This window comes from Vigna angularis, chromosome 11, assembly GCF_016808095.1.
Source record: "Vigna angularis cultivar LongXiaoDou No.4 chromosome 11, ASM1680809v1, whole genome shotgun sequence".
Classification (NCBI taxonomy): domain Eukaryota; kingdom Viridiplantae; phylum Streptophyta; class Magnoliopsida; order Fabales; family Fabaceae; genus Vigna; species Vigna angularis.
Window position 1 is genome coordinate 1,298,814 of NC_068980.1, and position 19,147 is coordinate 1,317,960.

At 28.4% G+C, this 19,147-nt stretch overlaps 1 protein-coding gene across 1 annotated transcript; it reads left to right on the forward strand.

The window, feature by feature from the left end:
- The first annotated feature begins 13,615 nt into the window (after positions 1-13,615).
- LOC108333023 (probable sulfate transporter 3.4) lies at positions 13,616-19,006 on the forward strand. Its single transcript, XM_017568333.2, has 13 exons — positions 13,616-14,020; positions 14,147-14,195; positions 14,325-14,532; positions 14,710-14,881; positions 16,160-16,225; positions 16,330-16,443; positions 16,529-16,645; positions 17,399-17,525; positions 17,604-17,890; positions 17,986-18,176; positions 18,275-18,360; positions 18,440-18,516; positions 18,611-19,006. The coding sequence occupies exons 1-13, from the start codon at positions 13,691-13,693 to the stop codon at positions 18,752-18,754; spliced, it is 1,968 nt and encodes a 655-aa protein (XP_017423822.1). The 5' UTR covers positions 13,616-13,690; the 3' UTR covers positions 18,755-19,006.
- The last annotated feature ends 141 nt before the right edge of the window (positions 19,007-19,147 follow it).

The following is a 19,147-nucleotide window of genomic DNA, read 5'->3' on the forward strand; positions in this document are numbered from 1 at the left end:
TTTTTGTACATTTCTTGTTGTACTCCTATCTTCTAAAAATAATCTCATAATTATATTTTATTGGATTAAATATATTTTTAATCTCTAATCTATTAAACGAATTTATTTTTAATGTTTTTTTAAAAGTAAGATACATTTTAATCCTCATCTTTCAGGAAACCTTAATTTTTCGACATCCAAAATTAACAGCGCTAAAAAGAAGCTAAGCTGGCTAACGGTGAAGTGTCACGTCATTTTTTTTTTCTGACACTGAGTCAATTTGTCCCTCATCGTTTAGTTACCATCATCATTTAGTCACCATCACCATTCAATCATCATAATCATTCGACCATTACCAATATCGTTCGGTTACCATCATCATTCAGTCATCATAATTGTTCGACCATTACCAATACCCTTGGGTCATTACCGTACAGTGAAGGACTGATTGACTCTGAAAAAAAATGACATGACACTCCACCGTTCTTTGGTTTTTTAGGATGAAAAATTATTATTTCCTAAAAGAGAAGGACCAAAAAATACCTTAATTTCAAAGAGGAACTAAAGGGATTAAAAACATATTTAACTCTATGTTAAAATACTTTTTTTAAGTAAATTTTAAATTTTTTTTACGAATTTTGAAATTTATCAAAAGAAGTTTTCAAATACTTAAATAAATGTCAATATCCGTCCGTTGAAACATACAAAGGTGTAAAATTTTTTGAATTGCGAAAAATAATTTTGAAATCTAAAAGGAAAATGTATGGAAATTGTGGGTTAGTTGCCTCTTTTGGTACGTGTCATATTTGTTCCACAAAATATGGGTCGGTCTCACCCACTAGAAAATACGCGGACTAATTTTCCTACTATGAGCCACATACATTTAATCTGCTAGTCGGTCTATATAATTTTTTTTTTTTGTAATTTGTTTTTGTTTGTTATGGCATGTAAAGTATCACGATACAAAATTTTAATAAATTTACTTTTATTTATTTACATTAGTAAAAATAATAAATTCTATAAATTTTAGTACATTGTAAATTTGGAATACAAATTATATATTTCATGTATTTTAATATACAAGTAATATTATAAAACAAAACTATAAAAAATGAAAATGTAATATAGATAAAATAAGATTGAATCAGTCAGAAAACTAATGTGAAACTTTTTATAAAAATATTATTTAAAATTTATTATATTTATATTTATTTTAATATAAATAATTATATGAATTAGAGTGTAGAAGCGAAAACCTAATAAAATTAAGCAATTTAATTAATATTTAATTTTTGTATTAAATTGAGAAATAAATTTTAAAAAATTATTGAAAAGTTTTATTAAAATTTTAAATAATTTTGTTTCAAATCAATTTTAAAATTCATTTGAAGTGGATGTTTGAATAATTTATTAGCTTCTTCTGTCCCATGGTGTTGTGATCTGTTATAGTCTTTAAGACATATGGTAACACTGCGTCATTCCACTTTATTAGTAATAATTAACCTGTCATCACTGTTAGTAACTTAAATTTTGTTCATTTGTCGTTTGAATCTGATTTTGATATCACGAAAACAATTATATTTTGATAATATTTTAATAATATAGGAGTTTGCTAACGCGTGTACGCCTTTTCAGTTGGTATATTTTAGCAATGTGTATCGAGTTTTAGTAGACAAAAATATCTTTATATATCATGGATTCTAAGTTTTAAGGTTAAGGATATTTTAATAATTTTAATTCTCAAAACTAAAAAAAAAAAAAAGAAACCCCCAAACCTTTACTCACCTCTCTCATTCCTCTCAACCCTTTCTTTTTCATCTTTCTCACTCCAATCTTTTCTCTGTCATCCCTAGTGTAGCCCCAATTAAAAAAATCAAAAACACTTTTCGTTAAACAATCTTACAAAAAAATGATTTTATAATGAGTTTTCATCTTATAATTTTTGTCTTATCTAATTTTATCTAATTTTCACAAGCATAAAAGAATTGGTAATTGACCTGGAAAAAATCAGAAATACTCGCTGTTAAACAATTTCTTACAAATAATGATTTTATAATGAGTTTTTATTTTATAATTTTTGTCTTATCTAATTTTCACAAGCATAATGACATCAAAGGAATTGGTAATAGGCCTGGAAAAAAATCAGAAACACTCGTTGTTAAACAATTTCTTACAAAAAATGACTTTATAATGAGTTTTCATTTTATAATTTTTGTTGTATATAATTTTATCTAATTTTCACAAGCATAATGACATCCGAAAGAATTGGTAATTGGCCTGGGGTTTTTTTAGAGATGATGATTCAACATATGCAGATGATGAAATTAGAGAGGTTAGTGAAGATGAAATTGAAGAGACGTTGAATGAACCTTTGTCTGAAGGTGAATATGTCAATGACTCAACTCTTTACAAAGGCAAATTGTTTAAACGCAAGTGTTTCTGATCTTTTTCAATTGACAGTAGGGATGACAGAGAAAAGAAAAAGGTTAGAGTGAGAGAGATGAAAGAGAAAGGATTGAGAGGAATGAGAGAGGTGAGTAAGGGTTTGGGGGGTTTCTTTTTTTTTTTAAGTTTTGAGAATGAAAATTATTAAAATACCCTTAACCTTAAAACTTAGAATCCATATATATATAAAGGTATTTTTGTCTACTAAAATCCGGTACACATTGCTAAAATGTACCAACTGAAAAACAGGCATACGCGCGTTAACAAACCCATATATATATATATATATATATATATATATATATATATATATATATATATATATATATATATATATATATATATATATATATATATATATATATATTTTATTTTTATTTTTTTATTTTGTGTTATATAATTAGTTAAAAATAACTGTAAAATCAATAATAATAATCATAAATATTAACATAAATTAATCACATAATAACAAATAATGTTAAAATGTTATAAAAGAATATTTTTTAAATATTATTATCCATCAGAAAAATACTAATGCTAGTGAAACAAGAATAGCTTCTGATTAAACATGTCATGGTTAGATCAGCAAACCCTATTAGGAGTAAACAGAAATGATTATTATATTCTGACAAAACATGCCAAGAAAACACTTGGAGGTTCCACCGATTTTCCTTTTGTACACGTAAATGCGTCATTTAGACCTTAATTTTATGTTAATTCACATGTTGTTCTTCTGCTGTCGTTCCTTTTAAGTAAATGTTATTCCACGTGCAAAGGCAGCATATATATAAATTCTACTAGCTAGCCACTTTCACAGAAACTGCAATTTCAGGATATATAGGTTTCTTTCCTCAGTGCCTTCACCACTATGATTTCAATGGCACAGAACACACGGTCATGCTTTGAAAATCCACAAAGTTGACTTTTCATAATGATGTTTTGGGGAAACCCAAATGAATCAATTTGCAAATCATTATATCTACGAAACAACAGAAATGAATGCCGAAACATCTGAGGTATATTCCGAGAATAAACTCCTCCACTTACCACGTTTCCCCAAGCTAACTTTGTCACTTTCTGTGTTAAGTTTCATGTTAAGGGGCGCCCCTAGTGTAGCACCCAGATAGATAGCTGCCTCCTTACCTAATGCTTTCAATCGTTGTGTTGTAATGTGACAGAAGTGCAGATTTCTTTCATGTTTCTCGTTGGGCAATTAATGTCCATAAATATGTTATTGCATGGTTTCTCTGTGCGTTTCTTTCATCTGATAAGACTCCAGAGCACAACTGATGGATGAGATCGATGAAACAAGGGATTCTTACCAACCTAGTGGAACAAAAACATTTACAAGTACTCATTTTTTCAATATATAGGATTAAATGTAGTCTTTCTATTTTAAACCTATATATACCTGAAAAAAACTGATACAAAAGTTAAATACCAGAATTAAGAAAATCATTAAACACTTCCTTTTAGAAAACTAAAACATGCAAATGTAGTCATAAAATTATCAAAATACAATGATTTTTTTTATATATATATATATTTTGTTTCGAATGTAGAATCGAGTATTTCTACAAAATACATTTTCAAATTTTACATGTCTGTTTAGGTAAATCTATATATCCTTTAATCGAAGTTTTTCCTTTCCAACACTCCAAACCGTTTGTGGTATTGTTAAAGACATTCACATCATTCACATGCTTAATTAAGTCAATAATTAGTCTGGATGACCATTTGAACGAAGTCTCAAATTTATAATAAATGCGACCTACTTCTTACCTTTTATTTTATTTATAATTTTTAAGATGAATATAGAATTAATAAAACGTTAATCATGATCCAATTCTGGTCCATTATATATCTATTAAGTTAACACATATCTTTAATCTTAAATGTTTACTGGTGTGACAAAAACCCATTATATTCTTATTTGTCATTTTATTTTCGGATTTTTCAAATTATGTAGTTTATATGCCATATACTATGATTGTACGTTTTTACTGATAAAAATATAAAACAAAGTGAAAATAATACACAAAATTATTATTAGTGTCTTTTTTGTTGTTTTTATAGGAAGATGAAACGTACAAGACAGACATATTACTGATAAACATATTGAAAAACACAAATTGAATTTGTACATCACAAAAGCATCTGATGAATATTTGATGGGTGGCAGCCTGGTACTGTTGAGAAGATTTAAAATTGTGATGAGGTTGTAGTGGTGGAGGCCATATCAATGATTCTGATATGCAATCTTTTAAGGGTGGCTTGCATGCAGATTTCAATGGTCCAGGTATAGTAGAAGTTGAACTGTGACACTTGGTGCATGCTTTTCCATTGGGCAAGAAGTAAGGATTCACCTTGTTATAATTAATTCAGTCTGACTCTGCAACAGTTATCATCTCGTCAGAGCAACTCTTGCTGAGTTTGAGCAATAAGTTCAAATTTGAAAAGGGAATCTGTTCCTTTGAGCAGCCTCCAAATTTTCTGCTTTCTCTGTTCTTTTCTCCGTTGGTTTATTCTCACCCATATTATTTAACGGTTTGCTCAGACTCAAAATGCTGTCTATAGTTTAAATGAATTAAGTTTCAAGTAACTTACATAAGTTACTTTTAATTGAACGTTTGATAGTCATAAATTTAAACATGAAATAAAAATGGTATAAGAAATTAATTTTTAACTATACCAAAAGGTGCCAGAATGAGTATATTATACATTACGTATTTATCATCAACCAAATATAAACTTTATGTATAATATTGATGTATGCTCCCACGACTAGCCACATAGACGTCTCACTTCCACCGGTCACAAACTTCCAAAATGTCTTAAATATAACGTATAATTAAGTTTATAGGTTAAGTATACTTATCACAGTTATACTAATTGTAAGTCTATCTTGAAATCTATCAGAATTGAAATCTATCAGGAATCTTATGTAAAGAGATACATGATTGATTGTATGTATTTATTATGAATTTAAAATATTATTGTAATAATCGATCAACTAAATTATTGACTTGAGGGTCTGCTTTGATAGGTATTGCACGGTTTTACGTGCATGCATTAGTGTCCCTTCGCTTTCTTTACAGAAGACATGGAAATTGAGTTTGAGGTTTATGATTTGATTAATGAGTACAGGTGACACTTTTCTGCATACCCATTAGCAAATGATTTTGATAAGCCAAAAAGCAAAGGTGCATTATAATAGTGCGTATTCCTTTTCCAGCCCAAAGATAAAAATGACTTGATAAGATTAATTTTGATCCGTGCTTTAAGAAGAAAGCTTTCCAAAGAAATCTAGTTAGATCATTCGGAAAGGAAGAATCAAATTCGTGTTAGCAAAATAAAATGAATGCATAGGAATTTGGAAACGCTGACCAACAAGAACATCATCGGTGAGAAGCCACGTGTTGCCATCAACGCTTTAATTATTCATACTAAGCAGAGAACCTCTGAAAATGGGAAAGGAAAATGCATCTACTCCATCCATTGTGTTCCCTTTTGAATTCCCTCAGAATCTGATCCATCAATTGTGGGTACCTCATTCATCATGCATCAAATTTTTTCCTTATCTTTGTCAATCCAACACGCATGCACCAATCTAACGCAACTCTCTCCCGCCGCGTATATTAGTCTGTCCCTTTCCCTTTCTCTTCTTCATTTCAGTAGAATCTACACCAACTCTCTCGTCTATTTCTCCAAATATCTATCTACCTCAAAAAATATTAGTGGCTCTTGAGTGCTTCACCCTGCCCAAACTTTTGACTCTCTTTGATTCTACACCGAGGGCAGTTACTTCATTTAACAAAACCAAATCTTTAACTTTTTTCATTTTCAAAACCCAAATGGAAAAGTTGTGCAGAAATATTTGAAGAAGAAAGTCTATATATATATATATATATATATATATATATATATATATATATATATATATATATATATATATATATATATATATATATATATATATATATATATATATATATATATATAGATTCAACATACATACATCTTTTACCTCGTGAGATATTGATCGCTTTAGTACTGGTCGCTTGCAAGCTTCATACATATCCTGATAAGATATTATTTATTCTAGGTTAAGTCTTCACATATTTGTTTTTTGTACGATTCCAAAAGATCTCTTTTAAAAGAAATATTTTATGTATATATATACTCATGTTTATCTTTTCTTTTATCCTATATAAAATTTTGTTTGTATTCTAATAATATTGTACCGTACAGAACCATCCATCTACGTAGCTTGATCGGTCAAACATATAAAAAGTCAACCCTAAGCTTCAAAACAATGTTAATCGAACGGTCGTCAACCGATTTGATAACCGTTCAGTATTTTAAACATTAAAAAATCCATATTTTGATTAATAGTGTAAAAATAGGAAATGTAGAGTTGTGATTGGACCAACCTTAATAAAAAACTTAGCTCAAAACCTATAAATACAAATATAAGGTAAGAAGGTAGGTGACTGTATTTATTGGACATTTAAAACTTAACTATGATAATCAATTAGTATAATTGAAAAAAGACTTAAGCGTCTAAAAAGAAGTTACATGATGAAATGTGAAGGTATAGTTATCAACCCTACATATCGAAACAAATATATACCAACAGACAATACTAGCAACTCATTCATGTGAACTGGATCTCTCAGAATGTCCTTTCTGTCTATCTACTTGCATTTGTTTATGAAAGAAGCCTTGTAGTTGTATAAATAAATGACCTTTATGTCTCTAATAAGGTGTGCGACTTGGTCATCAATGGAAGTGAAGAAGTATTACAACTGTTTATTTTAAAGCATTATTTTCGAATGATATTGTACGTACATACTACTTATAATGAGTCTTGGCTGACAGAGAATTTTGCAGTAGTATATATACCAAGTAAGGGATAGACACTGAGTACCTAAAAGTGTGATGATCGAGAACGGTGGTGGGCTCATGGTATCAATTTTATGAATAATTAAATCGATCATGAAATGATTAAAATCAGGGGCCAAATTATGGGTGGGATAACAATGATAATTTTATTTGGTTGTCTTTATAAACAGCAATCCAGATGTGGAGTTTCTAGTGGTGAATCTTCCAAGTGGGATATAGATGGACCTTCAATCAACGCGTAAACACTGTTACATTAATTCTCCTAACTAAACCTAACCTTATTTTCCTGCTAGAACTACTTGCAGTACTTTATATTCTCTTTAATCTCTTTCTGTCTTCAGGTTTTAATTTCTTTGATAGGTTGATTTCAGTCAAAGAAGAACGGTAGGAGGTGATTTTTAGTGAGATTACAATCTGATAAAGCAAGTCATTAATAACATTATTGTTTGAATTCAACTTGCTATAAACAAAGCCAGAACAATATAAACATATAATCTGTTTAAGGTGATCCTTGTGTTGATATGAATCATAAGAAAAAGAGAAGAAGATGAGTGTGGAAGAATGTAGAAGACAACTATGCTACAGCAACCACCTCGTGTTTTAATCCGAACATGCATATATGTTTATGAGAAATGATAGAGACAAAAATTTTATACTATTTTTTTATTTTATTAAAAAGAAAAAAATTAAAAATTCACAATTTTATTATTATTATTATTTTATTTTTTAATATATATGAAATAAATGTAAACGTGTGTTATACATTATTTTATATATATATATATATATATATATATATATATATATATATATTAAATTTTAGTTGACAAAAATAATTTTATTTATAAAAAAGACATACTTTAGATACAAGAATATTTTAATAATTTCTTTTAATTAAAAAAAAATTAAAATTATTTAATTATCTTTAATTTTAAAATTTAGAATTTATAATACAGGAAGATATTTTTGTCAATTAAAATTTAATATACTTTAAGGTTAAACTATATATATATATATATGTGTGTGTGTGTGTGGAAGACTCTATTTCTAATTTTTTTTAGTATATTTAGTAATTAAATTGGGTAATGAACAATGCTGCCACACTGAAAGAGGAATTTTGCCTGAAATGTTTGCCAACTTCTCAAGCACTTGCCTAAATTATTGGAGAGTCAAAAGGGAAAAGACTTTTTTGATGTTGGTTCTTCCTCCCAAGAAAGTGCATTGAATTAAATATATTAAATATATAATTTGCAATATTCTAATGTAACGTATTTTTGTAATATTATTCGTCGAAGAATAGTAATGTATATTTACATTATTTTATGATTTTATTTTTTTTCTCTCAATAATAAAAAATTTGTAAAATATAAATAGGCATGGAAAATTTCTACTATTTTATGTAAACTTATAAATCAAAACATGTTCGTATATGTATGAAATTTATAAACAAAGGTGTCGGTCACTATGCAGGATAGTTAAATAGTTAAATAGATTATAGAACCAAATCACGTAACAAACAGTCTTTTGGATTTGCCAAATAGTATACCGAAAGTGGAGTTTTATTTATTGAACATGAACTATCAGCATAGAACTGTGTCATATTCAGATAACAACTACTTTTAAATTGTTTGTTTTTAGATTTTACAGCAATGTTGTTTTTTTTATTGAGATATTATTGGCAAGGATATGAAAAAATTATGTCCTCACGCTTGCATTTGTTGTGGAAATAAAAAAAATAATAATACATTGATACATAAATTTTTTACATTCATTTTATATTATCTCTTCTTATTTTTTAAAAAGAAAATGTAAAATGACTAATTATTCTTTTATAATAATTTTATTTTTATATTGTGTATCAAATAAATGTAAAAGTATGTCATCCTATTATTACTTAAAAATAAATTAAGAAACATTTGAACCAGAAAAAAAAAAAGGTTTTGCTAATAAGACACTAAAGGATAATTATTAGTAAAGTATAAATTGATTAGCAGTAATATTTTTGTATGACTTTAGTGCCTAACTTGTTAGGATAGCGTTCTTCATTCTATTGACTTCTAAGACTAGAGATGTGGAGAGTGAGAGTGACTTGGGTTATAAAGCTTGTCACTTTTAAATTAAAATAGTATTCTTTTTGGGTTGATATCATGACATGTGTGCTTTGTTCATATTGTAATAGGCTATTCTACTTTTTATGAAACAATATATGGACAAATTAAGGAGGAAAGGCGGAAAAAGCATGTGATTAAGGAGAAAATGTAATCATTATAATTAGGTATTTTTAGTGATATTTATATGTATCAAACCTCTTAGGAGAGGTTCACACGTTAGGTTAAATTAGATTTAAGAGAATTAATTATTTAATTCATTACAAAAATACCATATTGAATTGAGTTTTTATATTAAATATAATTCACCCTTGTGAATTGGATTGGGTTGAATTAATTGTGTCAAAATTAAAAAAAAAATTGTTATGATGATTTAATAATTTAAGGACTAAAATCAGGTAATAAGTCAAGTCATAATATATTTATTTAAACTAATTCGAAAAAAAACATAATTTAATTTATTTGTAATATAAATTTATAAGAATGAGTTTTTAGTTGAGTGAAGAGTCTTTTATACTAAATTCATCGTCTAACTTGTATAAGAATAAATTAGTTTAGATTGAGTCAGATTTCGAATTATCAGTAACATAAACCAATAAACATCTTTACTATCTTAATAGTGTTTATGTTTTTTTTATTTAGCACAATTTACGTCACCTTTTATATTTATAGTTAAATAAACTCTTATTATAAATAAACTCTATAAAATTATGATGTAAATATGAAAGTATAATGCATCATTCATATTCTAATTCATATTAACAAAAATGTTATGTGACATTGGTGGTAATGTATTATTACCTATTGATGAACATGATAGTTCAATTAATTGAACTAAAATTATGATGTATAAATTATTTCATATAATCTTTGAAATTGATTATTTATTATCATTTAGATAATGAAGATACTTTTGAATTGAAAATTAAATGTTATGCTAGGGTAATAATTTCTAATGGTCTTTGTCGTCCTAATCATAATAATGACATCACTTTCTAATAAAACCTTACATGAAGATGAAATATCTACCATGTGAGGCATAACTCCAAATCCCTAATAACTTAATGGTTCAATAACCATAAAAAAACAAAACCCTAAAATTCGAGCATATTTTAAGTGCATAATTTAAATAGGTAAAAAAAATATTACATGTGACAACCACACAAACATTCAAGAGCACTTTCAATTGAAAAAAATAATTAGTCATTAGTAACTAATTTATATATCAATCTATAAATTAAAAATTATTGGTATCTAAATTATAATTAGTTTGTAAATTAAAATCTAAATTAATCTCTAACATTAGTTAACAAATATTTAATTATTAAAGAACTAATGTCTAAATCAATCTCTAATTTTATTAATCACAACAAAGATAAAACAAATATATTAAGAAATATTGGCCTACAAACATAAATTTTACAATAACAATAAAATTGAATAATAAAAAATGTAACTAAGTTAATGATTTATAACTTGATTTTTCCCCTCATTTATTTATACGACGTTTAAACAATATTTAAGATAATTAATTCTAAATTGAAACAAAAATATATAGTAATGGAAATTCTTTTTACATCTGGTACTTATTTATTTGGAGTGTCTTTGTATTCACAATGGTAAAACACACTAGATTTTTTGGTGTGCAAGAATATTTTGTTTAGATTTTATACCAATCAAGGTTTAGATAGAAATAAAATTTCCATTTTGGTTAAATCTTATCCAGATTCTGATACTAATCATTGTTGAGGAATAAAATCTTCTTTTAGTTAATATTCATCTCATATGATGACATTCGTTTGTGTAAATAAAAATAAATAATAAATTATTCGTTAGTGTAAACACACTCTACAATTTTTGTGAGTGATTTTTTTAGGTTTAAATCCTCGGTTGGTCCTCGTATTTATATGCAAATCTTAAATGGGTCATCGTTTTTTTTTTGTCTCAATTGGGTCATGTTTTTTTGTAAAAATGAGCTAATTTTACCCTAACCGTTAAGTTGTTCTAAATTAGGTTTTATGTGGCAGAAAATGCCACGTCATCAAAGCAAAAAAAACGATGACCCATTTGAGATTTCCATATAAATACGATGACCAACCGAGAGTTTAAACCATTTTTTTAATAAAAATGTAATTAATTAATTTTTAATCAATTCTATTTCATTAAGTATATTTTTTTTATTTAGATATTTCTAACGTAGTTAGTTTTTTAATAGATGATTTTCAAATTAAACAACACTGCTTAATAAAACCTACCACTAAAGCAAGTGAAATGACATTACTTATTTTAAGAAAAAAAGAAATATGTTTTTGAAGGAAAGAAAATAATAAAAGAACCTTCCAAAATTAATAAAAGACCCTAATAAATTTGATAAATTGATATTATAAAAGAATTTAGGTGCATGGTTTAGATATTAAAATAATATTATTATAAGTGGTAGACGTTTTTCAGTAATTATAAAAGTGATCTATTGAATTTGGAAAGAAAATCATCCATTAGCACTGGAATTGAAATTGAAATAACGTGGAGGGAGTAAGTGATTAATTTTAAATTAATTATTTTATTTAAACTAATAGTATTTATCAAAATTATCTTATATTTATTTTTAAAATTAAAATTTTTAATTTCTTAACTTAAATCATTGTTACGTTTGTTTTGTCTTAAAAAATTTAAAATAAACAATAGCAAACAAATAAAAATATAAGTTATATAAAAGATAACAATGGAAAAAAAAATTAATGAATTAAAGATTATAAATTATGAAGTTTATAACTTATATAGATTAAAAACTCCTAAAATGAATTATTTTAAAATATCTTATATAATATTTTTATATTAGGTAAACTACTTAATAATCTAATCAATTATAAATCAGAAATCAACTTATCGATCTTATTAAACACATTCCAAGAATATATGTAGTGTAATTTCTTCATGAGTTCCTTGAATCCAGTTACAAAAATCGAAACGTACTAAATCTTAAAGAAATATACCATAAGAGAGATTTATGTCATATACAGTTGATTTAACATGTGAAAAAGTTACGATGAAATATATTTTTGTTCTTGAACTTTATCTTTAACGTAAAATTGATTTTTTTTAACTTTTTTTCAAATTTAAAAACTAAATAGATATCATTATTCTAAATTAATTATATTATATTTGTTGACATGTTAACTCATTTCTTATTAAAATTTGAATTATTTATATTATTTAACACTTTTCATTTTAATATTTATTAAAAAATATATTTAATATGTAAAAATAAACTAACATAATTTATTAAAAATTATATTTATTTATTTTTAATAATTAAAAATTAAAATATACGAAAATTTTAAATAGTGAGAGATGAATATAGTAATATATATATATATATATATATATATATATATATATATATATATATATATATATATATACGAATACGAGATTAATTTCCTTTACTTTAAATATATTTTATAATAAAAGAAATATAAACTAAGTCTTTTAAAAAATAATAATAATAAATTAAATAAAAATAATATATTTATATATATATATATATATGTATATAATTCAAAAACTAAAATTATATTTAATCTAAAATTTTATTATACACCAAATGGTTGTTTAAAAAATAAAAAGCGTTAGTTCTTAGAATAAAATTAGATGAAATTTCAAATAATTTTTTATTAAAAATTAATTAAGTCAAAGTAAAACATTCTTTTCGTGAGGATTCTTTAACATTAAAACAAAAGTAAGTATACATATTTAAATAATTTAGTGTGGGCAAAAAAAATTAATTTAAGAAATTATGGTAAGAAATCACATCAGACATTTTAATTAGCTCTTGTGTGTGCAACAGTTAAACCTGTAAAATACCAATTCAGAACAATAAAATAAATAATTCGCCTATTTAAGATGCATGGGAAAGGTTAATTCATTAAATCAAATTTAGTCTTAAAACCAGTTGACTACTATTTATTGTAAAATTAATTATGAGATAATTAGTCAAAGAAAATGGCAGTGAGAAAACAATTATTTAAGAAAAAGAGTAATAATAACAGCAAGAATATACCACAGAATATAACAAAATGACGGTCATGTCCCTGTACAACATAAGTGTTAAACGGTAACAAGTAACCACAGGGACAGTTACGTTGCGCTGTAAAACGTGGGCTCTATAAATTGGCACGATCGCAGTGGTTGCGTTTCAGAGAAACCGCGAACAGAAAAAACCGAGAAAACAGAGCAAAGCAAAGCAATAGTCCATGGGTGTTAACTCGAACAGAGTCGAACACTTCGACAACCGCGAAGCCGCCACCCTCAGAATCCAAACCCAGACACCGTCGTTTGAAGTCCATGCAGTGCAATTGCCACCACAACGAACAACACTCCACAAACTCCGGCACAGAGTCTCCGAAATCTTCTTCCCAGACGACCCTCTCCACCTTTTCAAGAACCAAACCTCCTTCAAAAAGTTCATCCTCGCACTTCAGTATCTCTTCCCCATTTTCCAATGGGCTCCAAACTACAACCTCACCCTTCTCCGCTCTGATCTCATCTCCGGCCTCACCATTGCCAGCCTCGCCATTCCTCAGGTCTCGCAACGCGCTTCCCTGTTTTTCCGTCACTAATTTTTTTTTCTTCCCTTCAAACGTTTAACTTTTTATAATCGACATCATCCTGACGTTTCTGAGTATTTTAACGTTGTTGTCCCTTTGCAGGGGATCAGTTATGCCAAACTTGCAAACTTGCCACCCATTATTGGATTATGTTAGTATTTTTCTTCTCTCTTTATTAAAATGCAATGTTTTTTGTTTTCTGATTGTTGTAAAGTGTAATAAAGGGAAGTTTGGATATTGTGGGAAAAGTAACGGTTGAAATGGCTTGAGCGTGTTGCAGATTCAAGTTTTGTGCCTCCATTGATATACTCGCTGCTTGGAAGTTCTAAACATCTGGGTGTGGGACCTGTTTCGATCGCGTCTTTGGTTATGGGATCAATGTTAAGTGAGAAAGTTTCTTTTTCACAAGACCCTACTTTGTATCTTGGACTGGCTTTCACCGCTACTTTCTTTGCTGGTGTGTTCCAAGCTTCTCTGGGTATTCTAAGGTACTGATTCAAAACATGAAAAATTCAGTTTTTTTTTTTATGAAATAAATACAGCAGCATAAAGGAAAATCAAGAATTCATGGTGGCTTGGTGCAGTAGGTTCCTGTAACTGTTTGGTGAGTGATTTTCTGATTAAAATAAACACTGATTTTGTTGTGTTTACTTGTGCTACGACAGGTTAGGGTTCGTAATTGATTTTCTGTCGAAGGCGACGCTGGTTGGATTCACCGGGGGTGCCGCCATTATCGTGTCACTGCAGCAGCTGAAAGGTTTGCTTGGAATCGTGCACTTTACAAGCAAGATGCAAATAGTTCCCGTCATGGTATCTGTTTTCCAACAACGACATGAGGTACACTAACACCAACAACACCATCACCATCGAATTTAATTGCCATTTATTTTAAGATTCCAATAAAATATTTTTTAATTAGAAAAAAATTAAACTATTATTCTAAATAACACACTAATCTCTTTTATATATATATATATATATATATATATATATATATATATATATATATATATGTGTGTGTATATATATATATATATAGCTTTAAGTATAAGCTTATCTTTTAATGAAATAATACTTCTACTTCTCCTCATTTCTAAAAGCTGTAAAAATATCTAAACATCTGTTTAAAGTTTAGAAAATGTATAAACTTCATTTTATTAAAAAAACTCATGTAAATAAGATGATTTTTTTATATTTTTAGTCTTTAAAAGATAAGATTATTATGAATATTTTTAATTTGAAATTATCATTTTAAGTTTTATTCTTTAAAAATTCAAGGTAAGAAGAGGTGACTTGATGCTTTGGGAATTTGACACGTGTAAACCTTTGAACCTTATGTAGTTATTTCCTTTTTCTTTTTCATTCACCTACAAACTAGAAGCATGTGTTGTGAAACTGAAAGATTGAAAAGTTTTTCTTTAATTTCTCTGGAAAAATTGTATTTATCTAAATTTAAAGAGATGTTATTAGCTCATCTTTTTTTTTACATTATAAAAAAATTTAGCTTGAATAGAGCAGATCGTGTAAGGTTTTAAATTTTGAAACAAACAGACATGTAACTTGATGTTGAACTTAAATTAAATATTAATTTTTTAAATGAATTCCAAGCATGAAAATTGATTTCTAAATTAAATTAAATAATTTATCATCTTTCAAACGGTGCCCTTGGACTTCATATCATTTTTTTATTTTTGAAATGCGAATAATTTTCTAGATACTGCTGTCTCAAAAGCTACATAAAAAAGAAAATAATTAACTCTTCAGCACCACACAACTCTTTCAAACATTCTCATCGAACTTATTCTTTTTATAAGAATTTAGACTATCATTGTACAACAAGATTTTTAAGCCAAGGATACCTATTTTCAAAATATGTTTTCTTTGAGCATTGTATAGGGAATCACATTCCAAAACGAAAAAACAAAACAAAAAAAGTTCTTGGAGAATCACAAAAAGCAAAAAAATCAGATTTTTTTATGTTCTTCCATTCAATAACTGCGAATTAAGAACTGGATCACTTTTAAACGAAAGATACTTGTCACACAGATGGAAGTGCAAGTGCAAGTGCAAACTTAAACAAATGCATGTTCTCTAACATTTTCAGCAACTTTGCAGTGGTCATGGCAAACCATTCTTTTGGGATTCGGCTTCTTGACATTCCTGATGACCACAAGGCACATTGTAAATTTTTCTATCTTCCACAAAAGCATTTATATAGCCTAAGTCATTTTGCTTTGACTTTGTTTTTACCCCTAAGATCTGACAGTTCTTACTCATTGCAACAGAGCTTGAGGAAACCAAAACTCTTCTGGGTTTCAGCCGCTGCACCATTGGCATCAGTTATTCTGTCAACCATTTTAGTCTTTCTTCTGAGAAATAAGACTCATCAGATTTCAATTGTAAGATAGATACTTGATCGTTCAGAGATGTATTCAAATACAACTTCTTTTTCTAATAGCTACTATTGTATTTATTCTCTGGTAGATTGGACACTTACCAAAGGGACTTAATCCACCTTCATCAAACATGTTATACTTCAGTGGTCCTCACTTGGCTCTTGCTATCAAAACTGGCATTATCACTGGAATCTTATCTCTAACTGTAAGTTCTCTACTGGTCACGAAAAATCTATGATTTTGCATCCTCATATTCGACATAACTACATGTTTAGAGACGTTAATATTGGTCTATCGAGGAAGATGTTAATGTTGTGTCTATTGAGGAAGAGATTTTCTGAAAAGATACAATACCAATAAGATTTTTAGTCTAACCATGTATAGGATTTGACACAGAGTTCTATTTTCTTATTTTTATCCGATTTGAAATTTGGTTTCATACTTGAAGACTTAGGCTTTGTTCACGTGAATGGATTTGGGAGAGAGTTATTCAGGAGATTTTAGAAGATTTAAAGATAAATTTTTTTATTGTTTATTTGAGTGGATTTGGAGGTAAATGAAAATAGATTTGGAATTAAAGTTTGTGAGAATTAGTATAAGATTTGATTGATGTGACGGATTAGAAAAATTTACTTCCAAATCCATCTCACTTACCTCCAAATCCACTCAAATAAACAACAAAAAAATTTACCTTCAAATCCCTCAATCACTCTCCTCCAAATCCATTCAAAGTAAATTAAACCTTAATGTTGGGTTTATCGAGGAGGAAGTTTAATGGAGAGACACAATACCAATGAGATCTGAATCTAACCACATAAAGGGTTGACATCACTCTTTTATTCAAAATCTTAAGACAATGGGTTAATGAGTCTTTCATACTTGTTCAACTGTTAATATATCATATTATGTAGTTTCATTTAACTGTCACACTTATTCTACCAAATTGTTTATATCTCAGGAAGGAATTGCAGTAGGTAGAACATTTGCATCACTTAAGAACTACCAGGTGGATGGAAACAAAGAAATGATGGCTATTGGTCTAATGAACGTAGCTGGCTCTTGTTCTTCATGTTATGTCACAACAGGTAATGATTCTCCTCTAATATGACCAAATAACTAGTTACCTAAGAAGCAGAAATCTTATGTGTGAAACATTCTTGCAGGATCTTTTTCTAGATCCGCTGTTAACTACAATGCCGGAGCACAGACAACAGTTTCAAATATAATCATGGCTGCGGCTGTTCTAGTTACCCTTCTGTTTCTCATGCCTCTCTTCTACTATACACCAAATGTTGTCTTAGCGGCCATTATCATCACTGCTGTGATCGGGCTATTAGATTATCAATCTGCGTATAAACTGTGGAAGGTTGACAAACTTGATTTCTTGGCATGTCTGTGCTCCTTTTTCGGGGTTCTGTTTATTTCAGTGCCTCTAGGCCTTGCTATAGCGGTAAGTTGATACTTCATTATTTTTTTTCCTGTTATTGCAAAGATAAAATATAATAGCATGATAATCTATGTAACTGACTTGGTCAAAATCTTCAGGTTGTCATATCAGTCATCAAGATCCTGCTTCATGTCACTCGACCAAACACTTTGGTTTTGGGAAATATACCAGGAACTCAAATATTCCACAACATAAACCAATACAAAGAAGCTTCAAGAATTCCTTCATTCCTCATTTTGGGTGTTGAGTCCCCAATCTATTTCGCTAACTCAACTTATCTTCAAGAAAGGTTGGTCATTGAGATTTCTATAGTTTCAATTCGTGAAGTTTTAGTAGGCTGCTTTTGAATCCATGATTCCTTATGATTTAGAGCTTATCCTGAAACAGGATACTGAGGTGGATTCGAGAAGAGGAAGAACATATAAAAGATAACGATGGAGCTGCATTGAAGTGCATGATTTTAGACATGACAGGTACATATTTCATTGGACCTACAACATTAGTTGTCTGAAGTTTGGTCACATTTTGACTCTAACAATGTTCTTTTCTCAGCTGTGACAGCCATAGACACAAGTGGGCTTGAGACTTTATGTGAACTTAAAAAGACGCTGGAGAAGAGATCACTTCAGGTACAGACGCTGATTTGCATGTCACAAACTCACAATGCCTAACATACTACAGATGTTTTATTGCTAACCTCTGCATTTTTGATTGCTCATGCAGCTTGTGTTGGCAAATCCTGTTGGAAATGTGGCGGAGAAATTGCACAAGTCAAAAATTTTGGAATCCTTTGGATTAAAAGGAGTGTATCTCACAGTGGGAGAAGCTGTGGCTGAAATTTCATCAATCTGGAAAGCTCAACCTTGATTTTCCATCGATGGTGTTCATGGAACCACAAGATAAACTCTAACTTTTAGTTTCTGTGGCGAATGCTTGTTAAATTTCGGAGAGTCTAATTTCTGTTAGTAGGAACCTTCAAAACAATATTTCCCCGTAAAAAAGAAAAAGGAGTTGCCATCAAAATCAAAGAACCTTTTGTTATTCCTTTTAGTTTCTGCTACTCAGCAATTTTGCTTCTTGTTAGAGGGAATGTATGATATGTAGACAATTTGAGTTCAATGTATGATAGATCATTGAAATCTCACAATCTGGGCAACAAATTCATGTCTTTTAAAAACGTTGATTAATATAAAGAAAATACTAAATTTTCAATGAAAAGAACTGGTGAATATCTATCAAAAAATCTACTTAGTTGTATCT

Coding starts and splice junctions, on each gene's coding strand:
- LOC108333023 (XM_017568333.2), top strand. CDS start 13,691: ATGGGTGTTAACTCGAACAGAGTCGAACACTTCGACAACCGCGAAGCC. Junction 14,882..16,159: donor TTTTCCAACAACGACATGAG/GTACACTAACAC, acceptor GCAACTTTGCAG/TGGTCATGGCAAACCATTCT. Junction 17,526..17,603: donor TTCATGTTATGTCACAACAG/GTAATGATTCTC, acceptor ACATTCTTGCAG/GATCTTTTTCTAGATCCGCT.